Here is a 25,185-nt window from a genome sequence, read left to right on the forward strand (position 1 = left end):
CTTCTTCTTCTTCTTCTTCTTCTTCTTCTTCTTCTTCTTCTTCTTCTTCTTCTTCCTCTTCCTCTTCCTCTTCCTCTTCCTCTTCCTCTTCCTCTTCCTCTTCTCCACAGATGACATTGTATGCATTGATTTCAGGGCGCATGGACAGGGTGCAGCGGGCATGAACGGACTCATTAGCTCATAAACACAGAGTCTGCATTGGTATATCTCTACCGCTATGCTCAGGAATGTTCCTTTTTCAACCAGTCAAGGGGAAGGAACCTCCTCATCTAAAATTTATTCCTACACATATCAACACTATGTTCACAATCCATGCCTATAGAATCATAGAGATGGAAGAGACCACCAGGGCCATCAAGTCCAAGCCCCCTGCCATGCAGGAATATACAATCAAAGCACTCCCGACATATGTTCATCCAGCCTCTGTTGAAAAACCTCCAAAGGAGAAGACTCCACCACTCTGCGAGGCAATAAATTCCACTGTGGATCAGCCCTGATAGTCAGAATGTTCTTCCTAATGTTTAGGTGGAATCTCTTTTCCTGCACCTTGAATCTGTTACTCCGTGTCCTAGTCTCTGAGGCAGCAAAAAACAAGTTTGCTCCCTCTTCGACATGGCATCCCTTCAGATATTTAAACATAGAAGAAGAAGAAGAGTTTGGATTTCTATCCCCCCTTTCTCTCCTGCAGGAGACTCAAAGGGGCTTACAATCTCCTTGCCCTTCCCCCCTCACAACAAACACCCTGTGAGGTAGGTGGGGCTGAGAGAGCTCTGAGAAGCTGTGACTAGCCCAAGGTCACCCAGCCGGCGTGTGTGGGAGTGCCCAGGCTAATCTGAATTCCCCAGATAAGCCTCCACAGCTCAGGCAGCAGAACTGGGAATCAAACCCGGTTCCTCCAGATTAGATACACAAGCTCTTAACCTCCTACGCCGCTGCTGCTCACATAGCTATCATGTCCATTCCCCCTCTCCCCCCCCCCAAAAAAAGAGGGACCTTGCATTTTCCCTCTGTGTGCCCAGAAAATGCAATTTGGAAGTCCGGTCCCCCCAAACTAATTATACTACACTTGGGAAAAAATGTTTCTGTATGGCATCTGCATTCTTCAGTGTAGATAAGATTGCATTGACTCATGCATACCATCTTGGTTTTTGTTTAAAAAATGACAAGGTTGTTTACATTAAGCTCGTTATTATGTTGCTTATCTAACTTCAGAATGTGTGTGTATGTGGGGAGTTCCTGGAAGAGGGTGACGGGGTCTGTGATAGAGGAAGTGTTTTGCATGCATGAGATTCCATTTCAGTGTACACACTCTCCAGTTCAAAAGACCACAATGAAGGTTGTGGGTGAGACGGAGGTGCATACAGCTAGAATCATAGGCTCATTCCGCACATGCAGAATAATGCACTTTCAAACTGCTTTCAGTGCTCTTTGAAGCTGTGCGGAATGGCAAAATCCACTTGCAAACAGTTGTGAACGTGGTTTGAAAACGCATTATTTTGCGTGTGCGGAAGGGGCCATAGAGAAAAAGAAGAAGAGGCTCATTCCGCACATGCAGAATAATGCACTTTCAAACTGCTTTCAGTGCTCTTTGAAGCTGTGCGGAATAGCAAAATCCACTTGCAAACAGTTGTGAACGTGGTTTGAAAACGCATTATTTTGCGTGTGCGGAAGGGGCCAGAGTTTAAATTGATACCTCGCTTTTCTCACAGCCTGTTCCCTTCCCCTGCCCACAACCGGCACAATGTAGGATTGGTGAAGCTGAGAGAGTTCTGAGAGAACTGTGACTGGCCAAAGGTCACCCTTACAAACAGATGTATGCAGGATGGACCTCCACTCACTATAATGTGTGAACAGACCTCAGCTGTGCCAACTGAACGTGCCTCCACTGTTCCGTGTGAACAGGGCGTGTCTGAAGGAATTTGCTTACAGAACATTCAGTGATTTAAGTTGCAGAAAAGGTGACATTATAATATTGTCAATTTCTCAGCATGAGAACCCAACATTTGATTTTTATTGTTTTGGAATGATGATGATGATGATGATGAAGAAGAAGAGGAGGAGGAGGAGGAGGAGGAGTTTGGATTTATATCCCCCCTTTCTCTCCTGCAGGAGACTCAAAGGGGCTTACAATCTCCTTTCCCTTCCCCCCTCACAACAAACACCCTGTGAGGTGGGTGGGGCTGAGAGAGCTCCGAGAAGCTGTGACTAGCCCAAGGTCACCCAGCTGGCATGTGTGGGAGTGTACAGGCTAATCTGAATTCTTCAGGTGAAATGCCTTAAGTTAAATAGAAAGATCCAGGGAACTCCCTGGCACAGTTTCCCCTTCTCTTTGGATACCCAGGTAGCAAAGAAATCCCACCATTATACAGTACTTTGGGGTTAGTTCAATACAAGTCAACCAAAAGCATTACACTATAGCAATGACAGTAACTTGTAAGACAACAGTCCTAATAAAGCCTAATAGTCCTAATAAAGCAACGCAGCCTTCACAACCAGATAACATCCCTGGTGTTATGGTGAGTATATGTCTCGTACAACAACAAATCAAAACTTTTCGAGAAGCATTCAAAGGCTGGCAATCAATTATTGTTTCAAATATTCGTGAGAACATTCTCTGTTGAGACAATTTGAATACTGCAGTTCAAATAAAGCTTTTTGGAGGACACGGCCGTGAAGCTACAATCGCAGTCTGAACTGAAAAGTTTTCCTGGCCCCTGAAATGAATCAAGGGGACCTGTCTTTGATATAAACTTTATTTGAATCACATTACATAAGGCACGAGCCAAAGAAGTAATCACGAGGTCGGATTTTTATCCGGGTGGCCAGCTAGCTCGATGGTCTTGTAAGAGAATGCTCTCGTTAATATTTAAAACAGTGGTTGATGTCAGCATTTGAATGCTTCTTGAAAAGTTTTGATTGGTTGTGGTATGACAATTGTACTCAATATAACACCAAGGAATGTATCTGGTTGTGGAGTTTGCATTGCTTCATTCGGACTATTGTCTTACAAGCTCAGCTATCGGCTTACAAACTCTTCCCCCCGCCCCCCGGAGGTAGGTGGGGCTGAGAGAGCTCAGAACTGTGACTAGCCCAAGGTCACCCAGCTGGCTTGTGTGGGAGTGCACAGGCTAATCTGAATTCCCAGATAAACCTCCACAGTTCAGCCGGCAGAACGGGGAATCAAACGCGGTTCCTCCAGATTAGAGCACACCTGCTCTTAAACACTACGCCACTGCTGCTCCCTTCTGTTTCCTGACACAAGAATAACCAAGACAGCACTAAGAAAAACAAGTTATATTACATATTCACAGCAGCTAGAATAGTAATTGCCAGATACTGGAAATGTCAGGATTTACCATCTATTGAAGAATGGTTTCAAAAAATCCAAGATTACAGAACAGCAGACAGACTTACGGCTCTCCTCAACAAAAACTTCTTGGACTCTTATCAAGCTCAAAAAGGATATCTCAAAAAGGATATCGAAAAGATAGAAAAAGTGCAGAGAAGGGTAACGAGGATGATTGAAGGATTGGAGCACCTTCCTTATGAGGAGAGGCTGCAGCGTTTGGGGCTCTTTAGTTTGGAGAGAAGACGTCTGAGGGGGGATGTGATTGAAGTCTATAAAATTATGCATGGGGTAGAAAATGTTGACAGAGAGAAATTTTTCTCTCTTTCTCACAATAGTAGAACCAGGGGGCACTCATTGAAAATGCTGGGGAAGGGGGGGAGAGAATTAGGACTAATAAAAAGAAACACTTCTGTGTGATTGGTGTTTGGAATATGCTGCCACAGGAGGTAGTGATGGCCTCTAACCTGGATAGCATTAAAAAGGGCTTGGACAGATTTATGGAGGAGTAGTCGATCTATGGCTACCAATCTTGATCCTCCTTGATCTCAGATTGCAAATGCCTTAGCAGACCACGTGCTCAGGAGGAGTAGCAGCAGAAGGCCATTGCTTTCACATCCTGCATGTGAGCTCCCAAAGGTACCTGGTGGGCCACTGCGAGTAGCAGAATGCTGGACTACATGGACTCTGGTCTGATCCAGCAGGCTAGTTCTTATGTTCTTATGATCTTAAGCTGTCTGGAATCCTCTGATAAGATACTTATACAAAACGGATCCTTCTAATAAGAAAATATTAGTAACAACTTAAAAATAGAAATGTTAATTTGGAGATATATAAGTGACAAATACGAAAACTTGTCTAACTATTGTCATATTTCTATATGTAACATCAATACTTATGAAATTGTACTTATTTCAATGTCTTAAATAAACTGGTTGTGGTGGGTTTTCTGGGCTGCGTGGCCGTGGTCTGGTAGATCTTGTTCCTAACGTTTCGCCTGCATCTGTGGCTGGCATCTTCAGAGGTCTACCACAGAGGGAAGTCTGTTACACACTGTGTCCAGCCACTACAGCCACATAGCCCGGAAAACCCACAACAACCAGCTATGAAAATCTTAGGCTCATTCCGCACATGCAGAATAATGCACTTTCAAACTGCTTTCAGTGCTCTTTAAAGCTGTGTGGAATGGCAAAATCCACTTGCAAACAGTTGCAAAAGTGTGCGGAAGGGGCCTTAAATAAAACTTATTTCCATGTCAAACAAACCCTGTTTCCTCTTTTTTCTCACCCCAGTCACCACGTTTTGCTCGGGCTGAGGTAGCTGCAGGTCAAAATGTTCGCCGGCCGGAAGAGGACCCTGAAAGTGTTCACGCTGACCTTGTTCTTCGTCATCACCATCACGTCGTTCCTCCTGAATTACACCCACAACACCGTCATGAACGTTTGGGACCCTATGCAGATTATCGACCAGTTTTGGAAACTGGTGAAACATCCCGTGAGGCCCTGCAGCTGTAACACCTGCATCTCTGAGCCGGGGGCCTCGTCCTGGTTCGACGAGAGGTTCAACCACACGATGCAGCCGCTCTTGACTGCCCGGAATGCCGTCATGCCTCCGGAGAGCTACAAATGGTGGCTAGTAAGCTGGGAAGGAGACGAAGAGGGCTGGGTTGTGGGAGGGGCAGTTTCGCCTGCCAAGTTTCGCCTGCCAAGTTTCGCCTGCCAAGTTTTCATGCTGAACAGTCCCATTAGCTTCTGTACAGGGAAGGGGAGGGGGCCTGGCATCTGGACATGGCCCACCCACCCTAGCAGAGGGATGGGGAGGGGAGGGGTGGCATGCAAGGGGAGGGGGGGGGGGGGGGGGGGGGGGGGGGGGGAGGGGGGGGGGGGGGGGGGGGGGGGGGGGGGGGGGGGGGGGGGGGGGGGGGGGGGGGGGGGGGGGGGGGCGGGGGGGGGTGGGGTTCGGGGGGGGGGGGGGCGGTGGGGGGGGGGGGGGGGGGGGGGGGGGGGGGGGGGGGGGGGGGGGGGGGGGGGGGGGGGGGGGGTGGGGGGGGGGGGGGGTGGGGGGGGGGGGGGGTGGGGGGGGGGGGGGGTGGGGGGGGGGGGGGGTGGGGGGGGGGGGGGGTGGGGGGGGGGGGGGGTGGGGGGGGGGGGGGGTGGGGGGGGGGGGGGGTGGGGGGGGGGGGGGGTGGGGGGGGGGGGGGGTGGGGGGGGGGGGGGGTGGGGGGGGGGGGGGGTGGGGGGGGGGGGGGGTGGGGGGGGGGGGGGGTGGGGGGGGGGGGGGGTGGGGGGGGGGGGGGGTGGGGGGGGGGGGGGGTGGGGGGGGGGGGGGGTGGGGGGGGGGGGGGGTGGGGGGGGGGGGGGGTGGGGGGGGGGGGGGGTGGGGGGGGGGGGGGGTGGGGGGGGGGGGGGGTGGGGGGGGGGGGGGGTGGGGGGGGGGGGGGGTGGGGGGGGGGGGGGGTGGGGGGGGGGGGGGGTGGGGGGGGGGGGGGGTGGGGGGGGGGGGGGGTGGGGGGGGGGGGGGGTGGGGGGGGGGGGGGGTGGGGGGGGGGGGGGGTGGGGGGGGGGGGGGGTGGGGGGGGGGGGGGGTGGGGGGGGGGGGGGGTGGGGGGGGGGGGGGGTGGGGGGGGGGGGGGGTGGGGGGGGGGGGGGGTGGGGGGGGGGGGGGGTGGGGGGGGGGGGGGGTGGGGGGGGGGGGGGGTGGGGGGGGGGGGGGGTGGGGGGGGGGGGGGGTGGGGGGGGGGGGGGGTGGGGGGGGGGGGGGGTGGGGGGGGGGGGGGGTGGGGGGGGGGGGGGGTGGGGGGGGGGGGGGGTGGGGGGGGGGGGGGGTGGGGGGGGGGGGGGGTGGGGGGGGGGGGGGGTGGGGGGGGGGGGGGGTGGGGGGGGGGGGGGGTGGGGGGGGGGGGGGGTGGGGGGGGGGGGGGGTGGGGGGGGGGGGGGGTGGGGGGGGGGGGGGGTGGGGGGGGGGGGGGGTGGGGGGGGGGGGGGGTGGGGGGGGGGGGGGGTGGGGGGGGGGGGGGGTGGGGGGGGGGGGGGGTGGGGGGGGGGGGGGGTGGGGGGGGGGGGGGGTGGGGGGGGGGGGGGGTGGGGGGGGGGGGGGGTGGGGGGGGGGGGGGGTGGGGGGGGGGGGGGGTGGGGGGGGGGGGGGGTGGGGGGGGGGGGGGGTGGGGGGGGGGGGGGGTGGGGGGGGGGGGGGGTGGGGGGGGGGGGGGGTGGGGGGGGGGGGGGGTGGGGGGGGGGGGGGGTGGGGGGGGGGGGGGGTGGGGGGGGGGGGGGGTGGGGGGGGGGGGGGGTGGGGGGGGGGGGGGGTGGGGGGGGGGGGGGGTGGGGGGGGGGGGGGGTGGGGGGGGGGGGGGGTGGGGGGGGGGGGGGGTGGGGGGGGGGGGGGGTGGGGGGGGGGGGGGGTGGGGGGGGGGGGGGGTGGGGGGGGGGGGGGGTGGGGGGGGGGGGGGGTGGGGGGGGGGGGGGGTGGGGGGGGGGGGGGGTGGGGGGGGGGGGGGGTGGGGGGGGGGGGGGGTGGGGGGGGGGGGGGGTGGGGGGGGGGGGGGGTGGGGGGGGGGGGGGGTGGGGGGGGGGGGGGGTGGGGGGGGGGGGGGGTGGGGGGGGGGGGGGGTGGGGGGGGGGGGGGGTGGGGGGGGGGGGGGGTGGGGGGGGGGGGGGGTGGGGGGGGGGGGGGGTGGGGGGGGGGGGGGGTGGGGGGGGGGGGGGGTGGGGGGGGGGGGGGGTGGGGGGGGGGGGGGGTGGGGGGGGGGGGGGGTGGGGGGGGGGGGGGGTGGGGGGGGGGGGGGGTGGGGGGGGGGGGGGGTGGGGGGGGGGGGGGGTGGGGGGGGGGGGGGGTGGGGGGGGGGGGGGGTGGGGGGGGGGGGGGGTGGGGGGGGGGGGGGGTGGGGGGGGGGGGGGGTGGGGGGGGGGGGGGGTGGGGGGGGGGGGGGGTGGGGGGGGGGGGGGGTGGGGGGGGGGGGGGGTGGGGGGGGGGGGGGGTGGGGGGGGGGGGGGGTGGGGGGGGGGGGGGGTGGGGGGGGGGGGGGGTGGGGGGGGGGGGGGGTGGGGGGGGGGGGGGGTGGGGGGGGGGGGGGGTGGGGGGGGGGGGGGGTGGGGGGGGGGGGGGGTGGGGGGGGGGGGGGGTGGGGGGGGGGGGGGGTGGGGGGGGGGGGGGGTGGGGGGGGGGGGGGGTGGGGGGGGGGGGGGGTGGGGGGGGGGGGGGGTGGGGGGGGGGGGGGGTGGGGGGGGGGGGGGGTGGGGGGGGGGGGGGGTGGGGGGGGGGGGGGGTGGGGGGGGGGGGGGGTGGGGGGGGGGGGGGGTGGGGGGGGGGGGGGGTGGGGGGGGGGGGGGGTGGGGGGGGGGGGGGGTGGGGGGGGGGGGGGGTGGGGGGGGGGGGGGGTGGGGGGGGGGGGGGGTGGGGGGGGGGGGGGGTGGGGGGGGGGGGGGGTGGGGGGGGGGGGGGGTGGGGGGGGGGGGGGGTGGGGGGGGGGGGGGGTGGGGGGGGGGGGGGGTGGGGGGGGGGGGGGGTGGGGGGGGGGGGGGGTGGGGGGGGGGGGGGGTGGGGGGGGGGGGGGGTGGGGGGGGGGGGGGGTGGGGGGGGGGGGGGGTGGGGGGGGGGGGGGGTGGGGGGGGGGGGGGGTGGGGGGGGGGGGGGGTGGGGGGGGGGGGGGGTGGGGGGGGGGGGGGGTGGGGGGGGGGGGGGGTGGGGGGGGGGGGGGGTGGGGGGGGGGGGGGGTGGGGGGGGGGGGGGGTGGGGGGGGGGGGGGGTGGGGGGGGGGGGGGGTGGGGGGGGGGGGGGGTGGGGGGGGGGGGGGGTGGGGGGGGGGGGGGGTGGGGGGGGGGGGGGGTGGGGGGGGGGGGGGGTGGGGGGGGGGGGGGGTGGGGGGGGGGGGGGGTGGGGGGGGGGGGGGGTGGGGGGGGGGGGGGGTGGGGGGGGGGGGGGGTGGGGGGGGGGGGGGGTGGGGGGGGGGGGGGGTGGGGGGGGGGGGGGGTGGGGGGGGGGGGGGGTGGGGGGGGGGGGGGGTGGGGGGGGGGGGGGGTGGGGGGGGGGGGGGGTGGGGGGGGGGGGGGGTGGGGGGGGGGGGGGGTGGGGGGGGGGGGGGGTGGGGGGGGGGGGGGGTGGGGGGGGGGGGGGGTGGGGGGGGGGGGGGGTGGGGGGGGGGGGGGGTGGGGGGGGGGGGGGGTGGGGGGGGGGGGGGGTGGGGGGGGGGGGGGGTGGGGGGGGGGGGGGGTGGGGGGGGGGGGGGGTGGGGGGGGGGGGGGGTGGGGGGGGGGGGGGGTGGGGGGGGGGGGGGGTGGGGGGGGGGGGGGGTGGGGGGGGGGGGGGGTGGGGGGGGGGGGGGGTGGGGGGGGGGGGGGGTGGGGGGGGGGGGGGGTGGGGGGGGGGGGGGGTGGGGGGGGGGGGGGGTGGGGGGGGGGGGGGGTGGGGGGGGGGGGGGGTGGGGGGGGGGGGGGGTGGGGGGGGGGGGGGGTGGGGGGGGGGGGGGGTGGGGGGGGGGGGGGGTGGGGGGGGGGGGGGGTGGGGGGGGGGGGGGGTGGGGGGGGGGGGGGGTGGGGGGGGGGGGGGGTGGGGGGGGGGGGGGGTGGGGGGGGGGGGGGGTGGGGGGGGGGGGGGGTGGGGGGGGGGGGGGGTGGGGGGGGGGGGGGGTGGGGGGGGGGGGGGGTGGGGGGGGGGGGGGGTGGGGGGGGGGGGGGGTGGGGGGGGGGGGGGGTGGGGGGGGGGGGGGGTGGGGGGGGGGGGGGGTGGGGGGGGGGGGGGGTGGGGGGGGGGGGGGGTGGGGGGGGGGGGGGGTGGGGGGGGGGGGGGGTGGGGGGGGGGGGGGGTGGGGGGGGGGGGGGGTGGGGGGGGGGGGGGGTGGGGGGGGGGGGGGGTGGGGGGGGGGGGGGGTGGGGGGGGGGGGGGGTGGGGGGGGGGGGGGGTGGGGGGGGGGGGGGGTGGGGGGGGGGGGGGGTGGGGGGGGGGGGGGGTGGGGGGGGGGGGGGGTGGGGGGGGGGGGGGGTGGGGGGGGGGGGGGGTGGGGGGGGGGGGGGGTGGGGGGGGGGGGGGGTGGGGGGGGGGGGGGGTGGGGGGGGGGGGGGGTGGGGGGGGGGGGGGGTGGGGGGGGGGGGGGGTGGGGGGGGGGGGGGGTGGGGGGGGGGGGGGGTGGGGGGGGGGGGGGGTGGGGGGGGGGGGGGGTGGGGGGGGGGGGGGGTGGGGGGGGGGGGGGGTGGGGGGGGGGGGGGGTGGGGGGGGGGGGGGGTGGGGGGGGGGGGGGGTGGGGGGGGGGGGGGGTGGGGGGGGGGGGGGGTGGGGGGGGGGGGGGGTGGGGGGGGGGGGGGGTGGGGGGGGGGGGGGGTGGGGGGGGGGGGGGGTGGGGGGGGGGGGGGGTGGGGGGGGGGGGGGGTGGGGGGGGGGGGGGGTGGGGGGGGGGGGGGGTGGGGGGGGGGGGGGGTGGGGGGGGGGGGGGGTGGGGGGGGGGGGGGGTGGGGGGGGGGGGGGGTGGGGGGGGGGGGGGGTGGGGGGGGGGGGGGGTGGGGGGGGGGGGGGGTGGGGGGGGGGGGGGGTGGGGGGGGGGGGGGGTGGGGGGGGGGGGGGGTGGGGGGGGGGGGGGGTGGGGGGGGGGGGGGGTGGGGGGGGGGGGGGGTGGGGGGGGGGGGGGGTGGGGGGGGGGGGGGGTGGGGGGGGGGGGGGGTGGGGGGGGGGGGGGGTGGGGGGGGGGGGGGGTGGGGGGGGGGGGGGGTGGGGGGGGGGGGGGGTGGGGGGGGGGGGGGGTGGGGGGGGGGGGGGGTGGGGGGGGGGGGGGGTGGGGGGGGGGGGGGGTGGGGGGGGGGGGGGGTGGGGGGGGGGGGGGGTGGGGGGGGGGGGGGGTGGGGGGGGGGGGGGGTGGGGGGGGGGGGGGGTGGGGGGGGGGGGGGGTGGGGGGGGGGGGGGGTGGGGGGGGGGGGGGGTGGGGGGGGGGGGGGGTGGGGGGGGGGGGGGGTGGGGGGGGGGGGGGGTGGGGGGGGGGGGGGGTGGGGGGGGGGGGGGGTGGGGGGGGGGGGGGGTGGGGGGGGGGGGGGGTGGGGGGGGGGGGGGGTGGGGGGGGGGGGGGGTGGGGGGGGGGGGGGGTGGGGGGGGGGGGGGGTGGGGGGGGGGGGGGGTGGGGGGGGGGGGGGGTGGGGGGGGGGGGGGGTGGGGGGGGGGGGGGGTGGGGGGGGGGGGGGGTGGGGGGGGGGGGGGGTGGGGGGGGGGGGGGGTGGGGGGGGGGGGGGGTGGGGGGGGGGGGGGGTGGGGGGGGGGGGGGGTGGGGGGGGGGGGGGGTGGGGGGGGGGGGGGGTGGGGGGGGGGGGGGGTGGGGGGGGGGGGGGGTGGGGGGGGGGGGGGGTGGGGGGGGGGGGGGGTGGGGGGGGGGGGGGGTGGGGGGGGGGGGGGGTGGGGGGGGGGGGGGGTGGGGGGGGGGGGGGGTGGGGGGGGGGGGGGGTGGGGGGGGGGGGGGGTGGGGGGGGGGGGGGGTGGGGGGGGGGGGGGGTGGGGGGGGGGGGGGGTGGGGGGGGGGGGGGGTGGGGGGGGGGGGGGGTGGGGGGGGGGGGGGGTGGGGGGGGGGGGGGGTGGGGGGGGGGGGGGGTGGGGGGGGGGGGGGGTGGGGGGGGGGGGGGGTGGGGGGGGGGGGGGGTGGGGGGGGGGGGGGGTGGGGGGGGGGGGGGGTGGGGGGGGGGGGGGGTGGGGGGGGGGGGGGGTGGGGGGGGGGGGGGGTGGGGGGGGGGGGGGGTGGGGGGGGGGGGGGGTGGGGGGGGGGGGGGGTGGGGGGGGGGGGGGGTGGGGGGGGGGGGGGGTGGGGGGGGGGGGGGGTGGGGGGGGGGGGGGGTGGGGGGGGGGGGGGGTGGGGGGGGGGGGGGGTGGGGGGGGGGGGGGGTGGGGGGGGGGGGGGGTGGGGGGGGGGGGGGGTGGGGGGGGGGGGGGGTGGGGGGGGGGGGGGGTGGGGGGGGGGGGGGGTGGGGGGGGGGGGGGGTGGGGGGGGGGGGGGGTGGGGGGGGGGGGGGGTGGGGGGGGGGGGGGGTGGGGGGGGGGGGGGGTGGGGGGGGGGGGGGGTGGGGGGGGGGGGGGGTGGGGGGGGGGGGGGGTGGGGGGGGGGGGGGGTGGGGGGGGGGGGGGGTGGGGGGGGGGGGGGGTGGGGGGGGGGGGGGGTGGGGGGGGGGGGGGGTGGGGGGGGGGGGGGGTGGGGGGGGGGGGGGGTGGGGGGGGGGGGGGGTGGGGGGGGGGGGGGGTGGGGGGGGGGGGGGGTGGGGGGGGGGGGGGGTGGGGGGGGGGGGGGGTGGGGGGGGGGGGGGGTGGGGGGGGGGGGGGGTGGGGGGGGGGGGGGGTGGGGGGGGGGGGGGGTGGGGGGGGGGGGGGGTGGGGGGGGGGGGGGGTGGGGGGGGGGGGGGGTGGGGGGGGGGGGGGGTGGGGGGGGGGGGGGGTGGGGGGGGGGGGGGGTGGGGGGGGGGGGGGGTGGGGGGGGGGGGGGGTGGGGGGGGGGGGGGGTGGGGGGGGGGGGGGGTGGGGGGGGGGGGGGGTGGGGGGGGGGGGGGGTGGGGGGGGGGGGGGGTGGGGGGGGGGGGGGGTGGGGGGGGGGGGGGGTGGGGGGGGGGGGGGGTGGGGGGGGGGGGGGGTGGGGGGGGGGGGGGGTGGGGGGGGGGGGGGGTGGGGGGGGGGGGGGGTGGGGGGGGGGGGGGGTGGGGGGGGGGGGGGGTGGGGGGGGGGGGGGGTGGGGGGGGGGGGGGGTGGGGGGGGGGGGGGGTGGGGGGGGGGGGGGGTGGGGGGGGGGGGGGGTGGGGGGGGGGGGGGGTGGGGGGGGGGGGGGGTGGGGGGGGGGGGGGGTGGGGGGGGGGGGGGGTGGGGGGGGGGGGGGGTGGGGGGGGGGGGGGGTGGGGGGGGGGGGGGGTGGGGGGGGGGGGGGGTGGGGGGGGGGGGGGGTGGGGGGGGGGGGGGGTGGGGGGGGGGGGGGGTGGGGGGGGGGGGGGGTGGGGGGGGGGGGGGGTGGGGGGGGGGGGGGGTGGGGGGGGGGGGGGGTGGGGGGGGGGGGGGGTGGGGGGGGGGGGGGGTGGGGGGGGGGGGGGGTGGGGGGGGGGGGGGGTGGGGGGGGGGGGGGGTGGGGGGGGGGGGGGGTGGGGGGGGGGGGGGGTGGGGGGGGGGGGGGGTGGGGGGGGGGGGGGGTGGGGGGGGGGGGGGGTGGGGGGGGGGGGGGGTGGGGGGGGGGGGGGGTGGGGGGGGGGGGGGGTGGGGGGGGGGGGGGGTGGGGGGGGGGGGGGGTGGGGGGGGGGGGGGGTGGGGGGGGGGGGGGGTGGGGGGGGGGGGGGGTGGGGGGGGGGGGGGGTGGGGGGGGGGGGGGGTGGGGGGGGGGGGGGGTGGGGGGGGGGGGGGGTGGGGGGGGGGGGGGGTGGGGGGGGGGGGGGGTGGGGGGGGGGGGGGGTGGGGGGGGGGGGGGGTGGGGGGGGGGGGGGGTGGGGGGGGGGGGGGGTGGGGGGGGGGGGGGGTGGGGGGGGGGGGGGGTGGGGGGGGGGGGGGGTGGGGGGGGGGGGGGGTGGGGGGGGGGGGGGGTGGGGGGGGGGGGGGGTGGGGGGGGGGGGGGGTGGGGGGGGGGGGGGGTGGGGGGGGGGGGGGGTGGGGGGGGGGGGGGGTGGGGGGGGGGGGGGGTGGGGGGGGGGGGGGGTGGGGGGGGGGGGGGGTGGGGGGGGGGGGGGGTGGGGGGGGGGGGGGGTGGGGGGGGGGGGGGGTGGGGGGGGGGGGGGGTGGGGGGGGGGGGGGGTGGGGGGGGGGGGGGGTGGGGGGGGGGGGGGGTGGGGGGGGGGGGGGGTGGGGGGGGGGGGGGGTGGGGGGGGGGGGGGGTGGGGGGGGGGGGGGGTGGGGGGGGGGGGGGGTGGGGGGGGGGGGGGGTGGGGGGGGGGGGGGGTGGGGGGGGGGGGGGGTGGGGGGGGGGGGGGGTGGGGGGGGGGGGGGGTGGGGGGGGGGGGGGGTGGGGGGGGGGGGGGGTGGGGGGGGGGGGGGGTGGGGGGGGGGGGGGGTGGGGGGGGGGGGGGGTGGGGGGGGGGGGGGGTGGGGGGGGGGGGGGGTGGGGGGGGGGGGGGGTGGGGGGGGGGGGGGGTGGGGGGGGGGGGGGGTGGGGGGGGGGGGGGGTGGGGGGGGGGGGGGGTGGGGGGGGGGGGGGGTGGGGGGGGGGGGGGGTGGGGGGGGGGGGGGGTGGGGGGGGGGGGGGGTGGGGGGGGGGGGGGGTGGGGGGGGGGGGGGGTGGGGGGGGGGGGGGGTGGGGGGGGGGGGGGGTGGGGGGGGGGGGGGGTGGGGGGGGGGGGGGGTGGGGGGGGGGGGGGGTGGGGGGGGGGGGGGGTGGGGGGGGGGGGGGGTGGGGGGGGGGGGGGGTGGGGGGGGGGGGGGGTGGGGGGGGGGGGGGGTGGGGGGGGGGGGGGGTGGGGGGGGGGGGGGGTGGGGGGGGGGGGGGGTGGGGGGGGGGGGGGGTGGGGGGGGGGGGGGGTGGGGGGGGGGGGGGGTGGGGGGGGGGGGGGGTGGGGGGGGGGGGGGGTGGGGGGGGGGGGGGGTGGGGGGGGGGGGGGGTGGGGGGGGGGGGGGGTGGGGGGGGGGGGGGGTGGGGGGGGGGGGGGGTGGGGGGGGGGGGGGGTGGGGGGGGGGGGGGGTGGGGGGGGGGGGGGGTGGGGGGGGGGGGGGGTGGGGGGGGGGGGGGGTGGGGGGGGGGGGGGGTGGGGGGGGGGGGGGGTGGGGGGGGGGGGGGGTGGGGGGGGGGGGGGGTGGGGGGGGGGGGGGGTGGGGGGGGGGGGGGGTGGGGGGGGGGGGGGGTGGGGGGGGGGGGGGGTGGGGGGGGGGGGGGGTGGGGGGGGGGGGGGGTGGGGGGGGGGGGGGGTGGGGGGGGGGGGGGGTGGGGGGGGGGGGGGGTGGGGGGGGGGGGGGGTGGGGGGGGGGGGGGGTGGGGGGGGGGGGGGGTGGGGGGGGGGGGGGGTGGGGGGGGGGGGGGGTGGGGGGGGGGGGGGGTGGGGGGGGGGGGGGGTGGGGGGGGGGGGGGGTGGGGGGGGGGGGGGGTGGGGGGGGGGGGGGGTGGGGGGGGGGGGGGGTGGGGGGGGGGGGGGGTGGGGGGGGGGGGGGGTGGGGGGGGGGGGGGGTGGGGGGGGGGGGGGGTGGGGGGGGGGGGGGGTGGGGGGGGGGGGGGGTGGGGGGGGGGGGGGGTGGGGGGGGGGGGGGGTGGGGGGGGGGGGGGGTGGGGGGGGGGGGGGGTGGGGGGGGGGGGGGGTGGGGGGGGGGGGGGGTGGGGGGGGGGGGGGGTGGGGGGGGGGGGGGGTGGGGGGGGGGGGGGGTGGGGGGGGGGGGGGGTGGGGGGGGGGGGGGGTGGGGGGGGGGGGGGGTGGGGGGGGGGGGGGGTGGGGGGGGGGGGGGGTGGGGGGGGGGGGGGGTGGGGGGGGGGGGGGGTGGGGGGGGGGGGGGGTGGGGGGGGGGGGGGGTGGGGGGGGGGGGGGGTGGGGGGGGGGGGGGGTGGGGGGGGGGGGGGGTGGGGGGGGGGGGGGGTGGGGGGGGGGGGGGGTGGGGGGGGGGGGGGGTGGGGGGGGGGGGGGGTGGGGGGGGGGGGGGGTGGGGGGGGGGGGGGGTGGGGGGGGGGGGGGGTGGGGGGGGGGGGGGGTGGGGGGGGGGGGGGGTGGGGGGGGGGGGGGGTGGGGGGGGGGGGGGGTGGGGGGGGGGGGGGGTGGGGGGGGGGGGGGGTGGGGGGGGGGGGGGGTGGGGGGGGGGGGGGGTGGGGGGGGGGGGGGGTGGGGGGGGGGGGGGGTGGGGGGGGGGGGGGGTGGGGGGGGGGGGGGGTGGGGGGGGGGGGGGGTGGGGGGGGGGGGGGGTGGGGGGGGGGGGGGGTGGGGGGGGGGGGGGGTGGGGGGGGGGGGGGGTGGGGGGGGGGGGGGGTGGGGGGGGGGGGGGGTGGGGGGGGGGGGGGGTGGGGGGGGGGGGGGGTGGGGGGGGGGGGGGGTGGGGGGGGGGGGGGGTGGGGGGGGGGGGGGGTGGGGGGGGGGGGGGGTGGGGGGGGGGGGGGGTGGGGGGGGGGGGGGGTGGGGGGGGGGGGGGGTGGGGGGGGGGGGGGGTGGGGGGGGGGGGGGGTGGGGGGGGGGGGGGGTGGGGGGGGGGGGGGGTGGGGGGGGGGGGGGGTGGGGGGGGGGGGGGGTGGGGGGGGGGGGGGGTGGGGGGGGGGGGGGGTGGGGGGGGGGGGGGGTGGGGGGGGGGGGGGGTGGGGGGGGGGGGGGGTGGGGGGGGGGGGGGGTGGGGGGGGGGGGGGGTGGGGGGGGGGGGGGGTGGGGGGGGGGGGGGGTGGGGGGGGGGGGGGGTGGGGGGGGGGGGGGGTGGGGGGGGGGGGGGGTGGGGGGGGGGGGGGGTGGGGGGGGGGGGGGGTGGGGGGGGGGGGGGGTGGGGGGGGGGGGGGGTGGGGGGGGGGGGGGGTGGGGGGGGGGGGGGGTGGGGGGGGGGGGGGGTGGGGGGGGGGGGGGGTGGGGGGGGGGGGGGGTGGGGGGGGGGGGGGGTGGGGGGGGGGGGGGGTGGGGGGGGGGGGGGGTGGGGGGGGGGGGGGGTGGGGGGGGGGGGGGGTGGGGGGGGGGGGGGGTGGGGGGGGGGGGGGGTGGGGGGGGGGGGGGGTGGGGGGGGGGGGGGGTGGGGGGGGGGGGGGGTGGGGGGGGGGGGGGGTGGGGGGGGGGGGGGGTGGGGGGGGGGGGGGGTGGGGGGGGGGGGGGGTGGGGGGGGGGGGGGGTGGGGGGGGGGGGGGGTGGGGGGGGGGGGGGGTGGGGGGGGGGGGGGGTGGGGGGGGGGGGGGGTGGGGGGGGGGGGGGGTGGGGGGGGGGGGGGGTGGGGGGGGGGGGGGGTGGGGGGGGGGGGGGGTGGGGGGGGGGGGGGGTGGGGGGGGGGGGGGGTGGGGGGGGGGGGGGGTGGGGGGGGGGGGGGGTGGGGGGGGGGGGGGGTGGGGGGGGGGGGGGGTGGGGGGGGGGGGGGGTGGGGGGGGGGGGGGGTGGGGGGGGGGGGGGGTGGGGGGGGGGGGGGGTGGGGGGGGGGGGGGGTGGGGGGGGGGGGGGGTGGGGGGGGGGGGGGGTGGGGGGGGGGGGGGGTGGGGGGGGGGGGGGGTGGGGGGGGGGGGGGGTGGGGGGGGGGGGGGGTGGGGGGGGGGGGGGGTGGGGGGGGGGGGGGGTGGGGGGGGGGGGGGGTGGGGGGGGGGGGGGGTGGGGGGGGGGGGGGGTGGGGGGGGGGGGGGGTGGGGGGGGGGGGGGGTGGGGGGGGGGGGGGGTGGGGGGGGGGGGGGGTGGGGGGGGGGGGGGGTGGGGGGGGGGGGGGGTGGGGGGGGGGGGGGGTGGGGGGGGGGGGGGGTGGGGGGGGGGGGGGGTGGGGGGGGGGGGGGGTGGGGGGGGGGGGGGGTGGGGGGGGGGGGGGGTGGGGGGGGGGGGGGGTGGGGGGGGGGGGGGGTGGGGGGGGGGGGGGGTGGGGGGGGGGGGGGGTGGGGGGGGGGGGGGGTGGGGGGGGGGGGGGGTGGGGGGGGGGGGGGGTGGGGGGGGGGGGGGGTGGGGGGGGGGGGGGGTGGGGGGGGGGGGGGGTGGGGGGGGGGGGGGGTGGGGGGGGGGGGGGGTGGGGGGGGGGGGGGGTGGGGGGGGGGGGGGGTGGGGGGGGGGGGGGGTGGGGGGGGGGGGGGGTGGGGGGGGGGGGGGGTGGGGGGGGGGGGGGGTGGGGGGGGGGGGGGGTGGGGGGGGGGGGGGGTGGGGGGGGGGGGGGGTGGGGGGGGGGGGGGGTGGGGGGGGGGGGGGGTGGGGGGGGGGGGGGGTGGGGGGGGGGGGGGGTGGGGGGGGGGGGGGGTGGGGGGGGGGGGGGGTGGGGGGGGGGGGGGGTGGGGGGGGGGGGGGGTGGGGGGGGGGGGGGGTGGGGGGGGGGGGGGGTGGGGGGGGGGGGGGGTGGGGGGGGGGGGGGGTGGGGGGGGGGGGGGGTGGGGGGGGGGGGGGGTGGGGGGGGGGGGGGGTGGGGGGGGGGGGGGGTGGGGGGGGGGGGGGGTGGGGGGGGGGGGGGGTGGGGGGGGGGGGGGGTGGGGGGGGGGGGGGGTGGGGGGGGGGGGGGGTGGGGGGGGGGGGGGGTGGGGGGGGGGGGGGGTGGGGGGGGGGGGGGGTGGGGGGGGGGGGGGGTGGGGGGGGGGGGGGGTGGGGGGGGGGGGGGGTGGGGGGGGGGGGGGGTGGGGGGGGGGGGGGGTGGGGGGGGGGGGGGGTGGGGGGGGGGGGGGGTGGGGGGGGGGGGGGGTGGGGGGGGGGGGGGGTGGGGGGGGGGGGGGGTGGGGGGGGGGGGGGGTGGGGGGGGGGGGGGGTGGGGGGGGGGGGGGGTGGGGGGGGGGGGGGGTGGGGGGGGGGGGGGGTGGGGGGGGGGGGGGGTGGGGGGGGGGGGGGGTGGGGGGGGGGGGGGGTGGGGGGGGGGGGGGGTGGGGGGGGGGGGGGGTGGGGGGGGGGGGGGGTGGGGGGGGGGGGGGGTGGGGGGGGGGGGGGGTGGGGGGGGGGGGGGGTGGGGGGGGGGGGGGGTGGGGGGGGGGGGGGGTGGGGGGGGGGGGGGGTGGGGGGGGGGGGGGGTGGGGGGGGGGGGGGGTGGGGGGGGGGGGGGGTGGGGGGGGGGGGGGGTGGGGGGGGGGGGGGGTGGGGGGGGGGGGGGGTGGGGGGGGGGGGGGGTGGGGGGGGGGGGGGGTGGGGGGGGGGGGGGGTGGGGGGGGGGGGGGGTGGGGGGGGGGGGGGGTGGGGGGGGGGGGGGGTGGGGGGGGGGGGGGGTGGGGGGGGGGGGGGGTGGGGGGGGGGGGGGGTGGGGGGGGGGGGGGGTGGGGGGGGGGGGGGGTGGGGGGGGGGGGGGGTGGGGGGGGGGGGGGGTGGGGGGGGGGGGGGGTGGGGGGGGGGGGGGGTGGGGGGGGGGGGGGGTGGGGGGGGGGGGGGGTGGGGGGGGGGGGGGGTGGGGGGGGGGGGGGGTGGGGGGGGGGGGGGGTGGGGGGGGGGGGGGGTGGGGGGGGGGGGGGGTGGGGGGGGGGGGGGGTGGGGGGGGGGGGGGGTGGGGGGGGGGGGGGGTGGGGGGGGGGGGGGGTGGGGGGGGGGGGGGGTGGGGGGGGGGGGGGGTGGGGGGGGGGGGGGGTGGGGGGGGGGGGGGGTGGGGGGGGGGGGGGGTGGGGGGGGGGGGGGGTGGGGGGGGGGGGGGGTGGGGGGGGGGGGGGGTGGGGGGGGGGGGGGGTGGGGGGGGGGGGGGGTGGGGGGGGGGGGGGGTGGGGGGGGGGGGGGGTGGGGGGGGGGGGGGGTGGGGGGGGGGGGGGGTGGGGGGGGGGGGGGGTGGGGGGGGGGGGGGGTGGGGGGGGGGGGGGGTGGGGGGGGGGGGGGGTGGGGGGGGGGGGGGGTGGGGGGGGGGGGGGGTGGGGGGGGGGGGGGGTGGGGGGGGGGGGGGGTGGGGGGGGGGGGGGGTGGGGGGGGGGGGGGGTGGGGGGGGGGGGGGGTGGGGGGGGGGGGGGGTGGGGGGGGGGGGGGGTGGGGGGGGGGGGGGGTGGGGGGGGGGGGGGGTGGGGGGGGGGGGGGGTGGGGGGGGGGGGGGGTGGGGGGGGGGGGGGGTGGGGGGGGGGGGGGGTGGGGGGGGGGGGGGGTGGGGGGGGGGGGGGGTGGGGGGGGGGGGGGGTGGGGGGGGGGGGGGGTGGGGGGGGGGGGGGGTGGGGGGGGGGGGGGGTGGGGGGGGGGGGGGGTGGGGGGGGGGGGGGGTGGGGGGGGGGGGGGGTGGGGGGGGGGGGGGGTGGGGGGGGGGGGGGGTGGGGGGGGGGGGGGGTGGGGGGGGGGGGGGGTGGGGGGGGGGGGGGGTGGGGGGGGGGGGGGGTGGGGGGGGGGGGGGGTGGGGGGGGGGGGGGGTGGGGGGGGGGGGGGGTGGGGGGGGGGGGGGGTGGGGGGGGGGGGGGGTGGGGGGGGGGGGGGGTGGGGGGGGGGGGGGGTGGGGGGGGGGGGGGGTGGGGGGGGGGGGGGGTGGGGGGGGGGGGGGGTGGGGGGGGGGGGGGGTGGGGGGGGGGGGGGGTGGGGGGGGGGGGGGGTGGGGGGGGGGGGGGGTGGGGGGGGGGGGGGGTGGGGGGGGGGGGGGGTGGGGGGGGGGGGGGGTGGGGGGGGGGGGGGGTGGGGGGGGGGGGGGGTGGGGGGGGGGGGGGGTGGGGGGGGGGGGGGGTGGGGGGGGGGGGGGGTGGGGGGGGGGGGGGGTGGGGGGGGGGGGGGGTGGGGGGGGGGGGGGGTGGGGGGGGGGGGGGGTGGGGGGGGGGGGGGGTGGGGGGGGGGGGGGGTGGGGGGGGGGGGGGGTGGGGGGGGGGGGGGGTGGGGGGGGGGGGGGGTGGGGGGGGGGGGGGGTGGGGGGGGGGGGGGGTGGGGGGGGGGGGGGGTGGGGGGGGGGGGGGGTGGGGGGGGGGGGGGGTGGGGGGGGGGGGGGGTGGGGGGGGGGGGGGGTGGGGGGGGGGGGGGGTGGGGGGGGGGGGGGGTGGGGGGGGGGGGGGGTGGGGGGGGGGGGGGGTGGGGGGGGGGGGGGGTGGGGGGGGGGGGGGGTGGGGGGGGGGGGGGGTGGGGGGGGGGGGGGGTGGGGGGGGGGGGGGGTGGGGGGGGGGGGGGGTGGGGGGGGGGGGGGGGGGGGGGGGGGGGGGGTGGGGGGGGGGGGGGGGGGGGGGGGGGGGGGGTGGGGGGGGGGGGGGGTGGGGGGGGGGTGTGGTGGGGGGGGGGGGGGGGGGGGGGGGGGGGGGGTGGGGGGGGGGGGGGGGGGGGGGGGGGGGGAAGGGAGGGGGGGGGGGGGGGGGAGGGGGGGGTGGGGGGCGGGGGGGGGGGGGGGGGGGGGGGGGGGGGGGGGGGGGGGGGGGGGGGGGGGGGGGGGGGGGGGGGGGGGGGGAAGAGGAAGAGGAGGAGGAAGAAGAAGAGGAAGAGGAAGAGGAAGAGGAAGAGGAAGAGGAAGAGGAAGAGGAAGAGGAAGAGGAAGAGGAAGAGGAAGAGGAAGAGGAAGAGGAAGAGGAAGAGGAAGAGGAAGAGGAAGAGGAAGAGGAAGAGGAAGAGGAAGAGGAAGAGGAAGAGGAAGAGGAAGAGGAAGAGGAAGAGGAAGAGGAAGAGGAAGTGGAGGAGTTTGGATTTATATCCAAACTCAAAGGGGCTTACAATCTCCTTGCCCTTCCCCCCTCACAACAAACACCCTGTGAGGTAGGTGGGGCTGAGAGAGCTCCGAGAAGCTATGACTAGCCCAAGGTCACCCAGCTGGCGTGTGTGGCAGTGCACAGGCTAATTTGAATTCCGCAGATAAGCCTCCACAGCTCAGGCGGCAGAGCTGGGAATCAAACCCGGTTCCTCCAGATTAGATACATGAGCTCTTAACCTCCTACGCCACTGCTGCATTTATTCCATCCACCGGCATTTGGGGCATACCACTTGCACACTCCACAGCACTGGAACCTTAAAGCAGGTGCCACTGCGGAGCTATTCTAATGTCCAAGTAAACACCAGTGCCACTGAGGGGTTCCGGGAAGGGGGCTTTCAGGCGGCCATCCTCTGGAGGCAGCGTGGCAGTGGCATCATCGCTGGCTGCCAGGTGCTTGCGGATCGGGCTGCAAGACCATCAGCTGTGGGGCTGATTAAAGTCTGGGACCAAAGCGGGCCCAAACTGGGAGCTACTAGTTGAGAAGCTCTTCTGCATATTCACCAGCCCGTCAGACCATGTGAGGTTGGCACACAGAGAAGGCTAGTCCCAAAAGACTCGCCTACCTCTTCTCTCCCTCGTAATAGGTGAAATTTCCATTTATTCTCCTAGGCCAGGGGTAGGGAACCTTTAACACTCAAAGAGCCATTTGGACTCGTTTTCCACGGGAAAAGAAAACACTTGGAGCCGCAAATAATTTTTGACATTTAAAATAAAGATAACACTATATATATTGGGGTTTTTTTTACCTTTTACTCTGCTCATTCTGAGAAGGGCATGGATGCGCCCGCCCTGCTGCCTGCAGGGTGGGCAAGGAGCCGGCCGCTGGGAAAGCACCCACCCCGCTCCAACGGGGCGGGCGAGAGGGGAAGCCTGCGGTGTGGCCCAGCCGACCACGGGCAGTTGGTGTGCCCGCCCTGCTGCCTGCAGGGCAGGCAAGGATGGGGCCGGCGTCTTGGCTCGTAGAGCCACAGTGCAAGGGCAGAAGAGCCACATGCGGCTCTCAAGCCGCAGGTTCCCTACCCCTGTCCTAGGCTCTCAGTTTAGCAAGAACAACTCACAAAAAAAGATGGCTGCTTTGAGGGCCGAGGGCAGGCATTCTCCATTCCCTGCTCTGAAATTCTACATCCTGCAGACCAGCTTGCTGTATTTGGACAGTGGGTTGAACAAGGAATGAAACAGCAAAACGACTCATGGTTTGAGACGTTTGGCTGTCAGTTTGCAGGAGCTGAGAGCAATGTCTTTGTTGGGATTAAAGAAGAAGAAAAAGAAGAGAAGAGTTTTGGATTTATACCTCACTTTTCTGTCCTGTAAGGAGACTCAAGGCAGCTTACAAGCTCCTTTCCCTCTCACCCCCACAACAAACACCCTGCGAGGTAGGTGGGGTTGAGAGAGTTCTGAAGAACTGTGATTAGTCCAAAGTCACCCAGCAGGAATGTAGGCATGTGAAAACACATCTGGTTCACCTGATAAGCCTCGGCCACTCAGGTGGAGGTAGGGAATCAAACCTGGTTCTCCATGTTACAACCTACCTGCTCTTAACCACTACACCACACTGGCTCTCCAGCTGGCTGTCCGGTTAGAAAGAAGCCCTCGGTCATCAAGTGCTTGGTGGGTTCTCTGTTAGCAGGGTTCCAGCGCAAGCCTGCCCTCTATTCCTGGCCCACGTTCACAAGAATCCCACAGGGGTTTCTGGCAGCCATCCTAGGTGGTCATTTTGCGGTTTCATATTCAGTGAGACTTGTTTGCTGTAGAGCAAGCGGTAATCGACAGAATCGTTTGTGACCGGATGTTAATCTGCCATGGGCCCTGCGGCACACTGTCCAAACTCCCCCCCCCCCCTCTCATTGATGCGGGGAGGGAAAAGGTCACTTTGATCCGACCGTCTTTGAAAGCCCCGTGGAAAAAAGGTCAGCGGGAAAAAAGTGAAAGTAAATGAGACGGAGCAAAGAAAATTACGGCAGCTTGAAGGGCAACCCCAAAGCGAATTGATGTTTCGAGGCTGCAGGAATGAACAGTGAAACATACTTCAGAAGTCTGAGGACTGTTTGGGAATTGAGAAACGCTTGATTTCGTGAGCGTCTCTGCGAGAGTGAAAGAAAAGGTATCTGTCTCTCCTTGGTGGAGAAATGAATTTTGGCAACCAGAGAGAGCTGCCGAAATACCGTGACATGGGGGTTAACCTGGATAATGCTCCTAGGGGGGGGAAAGCGTGCAGGTTCATCTAAACTTTTCTGCCTCTCCTGTTCCTTTGTCAGAAGCAGTCTTAAGAACTCGATGGCCCCTTCCGCACACTCAAAATAATGCGTTTTCAAACCACTTTCACAACTGTTTGCAAGTGGGTTTTGCCATTCCGCACAGCTTCAAAGAGCACTGAAAGCAGTTTGAAAGTGCCTTATTCTGCATGTGTGGAATGAGCCTATGGCAGAGTGTGAGAGACTGAACACTGGCTAAGAAGAACAACGGTTTGCAGGGGATCGATTGAAGGAATGTTTGTGAACATGCCGTGGCTTCCCAGAAGCTGGAGTGGGTTGCATATTGAGGATGAGTGAACTGCTAACCTGAACTCTCCTGATGTCCCTCTCCTTTCACTTTGCAAATCCAGATGTTCTATGCTCTGATTTGGCCTCTCACTTGAAAAAACTGCCCGCACAGGAATTTGGATATCAGAAATAGGTTGACATTTTTTTTTGTTTATGTGTTATAAATGTGGCCTTTATTAAAACCACTGTTTTCTCCTTTAACAGCACGTACATTCCAGTTCCGCGTAAAATTAAAGTCACCAAAGACAAGGTACGTTGTCCCCTGTGCATGTTTCTCTCTTTCATGGTTAAGATGAGGTGGATTCTATTCTGGAGAACTGGGTTTGATTCCCCACTCCTCCACCTGAGTGGCAGGGGCTTATCTGGTGAACCAGATGTGTTTTTGCACTCCTACATTCCCGCTGGGTGACCTTGGGCTAGTCACAGTTCTCACAGAACTCTCTCAGCCCCACCTACCTCACAAGGTGTCTATTGTGGGGGCAGGGAAGGGAAAGGAGGTTGTAAGCCACCTTGAGTCTCCTTAGAGGTGGGATATAAATCCAAGCTCTTCTCCTTCTTCATATAAGCACAGGGCCTTTCTGTCAGCCGGGCTTCTGAATAGCTACGGGAGACTCGATTGGCCGTGCAGACTTTTCAAAGCGTTGCATAGGTGGATTCCGCACAGGCCAGATATAACAGGTGTAGCATGTTATCTAAACTGTATTATGGGAGGAAGACTTCTCACAGGTCCTGTTCCCAAAATGAGTCTGGTCCATTTGATTCCCCTCAACCCGAGATTTTTTGGAAATCGCTAAACCAGGAATTCTTTTGCACAATCCCGGGTTGAAGGCAGTCCTGTGTGAAGGAGGAGGAGGAGGAGGAGGAGGAGGAGGAAGAAGAAGAAGAGGGGGAAGAGGAGGAGGAAGAGGAAGCAGCAGCAGCAGCAGGAGGGGAGGGGAGGGGAGGGGGAGGAGTTTGGATTTATATCCCCCTTTCTCTCCTGCAGAAGACTCAAAGGGGCTTACAATCTCCTTGCCCCTCCCCCCTCACAACAAACAGCCTGTGAGGTAGGTGGGGCTGAGAGAGCTCCGAGAAGCTGTGACTAGCCCAAGGTCACCCAGCTGGCGTGTGTGGGAGTGCACAGGCTAATCTGAATTCCCCAGATAAGCCTCCACAGCTCAGGCGGCAGAGCGGAGAATCAAACCCGGTTCCTCCAGATTAGATACACGAGCTCTTAACCTCCTACGCCACGGCTGCTCCTCCTACGCCACTGATTTCCCTCTCTTCCACCTGCTCACTTTCGTATCCCCGCTGTTGGCTGTCAGGGAGAATCCTTCTGCGCAGGTCACCCAGCCGGTTGTGAGCAGTGAGCGCCCGACTCTATACAAAGTCCCCCAAGCACGTTTTCTCCCCACGGCAGTGAGTATGGCTGGCTTAGATCTACCTCAATACCCTTGGTATTGCCCAACCGTTGCAGGGAGGACCTTTTTCTTTCCCTTCTTGTTTTGTGTGTTGCACGTGCACAGCTATGCAAATGCAGCCAGTCAGATTGTGGGACAGTTGGCACGGCTGCAGGAATTAACTTCCGTGTGCCTGCACAGCTACGCATGTGTTGCAGGACATTTAAAAAAAAGAGAGAAGTGGGTTTGTGCGAAGGCATGAAAACAACCCGAATTGTTTCCATGGGCTTCAATGGCTGCCTGAATGGGTAAAGGGCCCACATACAATTGGGAAAAAAAGAAAATGGGTTTCTTTATATTGACTGCAACCTGTTATACACATGCTGGGCGGAATCCACCGTAGTGCAAGAAATCTTCACTGAATGACTCAAGTAAAGCTAGGGCAATCCTTTTGTAGCCGGCTCCGCCTACTACGGCAGCCATTTTATGGCAGCCATTTTGCAGCTGTACCCACCATGCCATGTCAGAATTCCACAGTCGAAAAGTTTGGAGACCCCCGTGCTTGACTCGATCCAGTCATTGATTAATGCCAAGTCTTGAATATTTCAGGGTGAAGTGGTCAACCTCAAGCTCTCTGAATCAAAACTTTTTTTAAAAAAAATGCCAGTTTGAAGAAAGTTTTGCATTCCTGGTTTCATGTGAAAATTTGGCCAAAAAAGGGCGAGCAGAGGCAGCCGGTCTAACCTGTGGCTTCAGTGCCACCTGCTGCAAGCATTGGGAAGTG

At 75.3% G+C, this 25,185-nt stretch overlaps 1 protein-coding gene across 1 annotated transcript in view; it reads left to right on the forward strand.

Annotated features, from left to right (window-relative positions):
• Positions 1 to 25,185, forward strand: part of ST3GAL1 (ST3 beta-galactoside alpha-2,3-sialyltransferase 1) — a 79,709-nt gene that overhangs the window by 49,097 nt on the left and 5,427 nt on the right. Inside the window, exons 2-4 of the mRNA XM_048508581.1 lie at positions 4,639 to 5,099; positions 22,110 to 22,213; positions 23,156 to 23,272. Coding sequence (XP_048364538.1) covers positions 4,679 to 5,099; positions 22,110 to 22,213; positions 23,156 to 23,272 — 642 coding nt within the window. The 5' untranslated portion in view covers positions 4,639 to 4,678. The remainder of the gene's footprint in view (positions 1 to 4,638; positions 5,100 to 22,109; positions 22,214 to 23,155; positions 23,273 to 25,185) is intronic.

This window comes from Sphaerodactylus townsendi, linkage group LG09 (genome assembly GCF_021028975.2).
Source record: "Sphaerodactylus townsendi isolate TG3544 linkage group LG09, MPM_Stown_v2.3, whole genome shotgun sequence".
In the NCBI taxonomy this organism is placed as follows: Eukaryota; Metazoa; Chordata; class Lepidosauria; order Squamata; family Sphaerodactylidae; genus Sphaerodactylus; species Sphaerodactylus townsendi.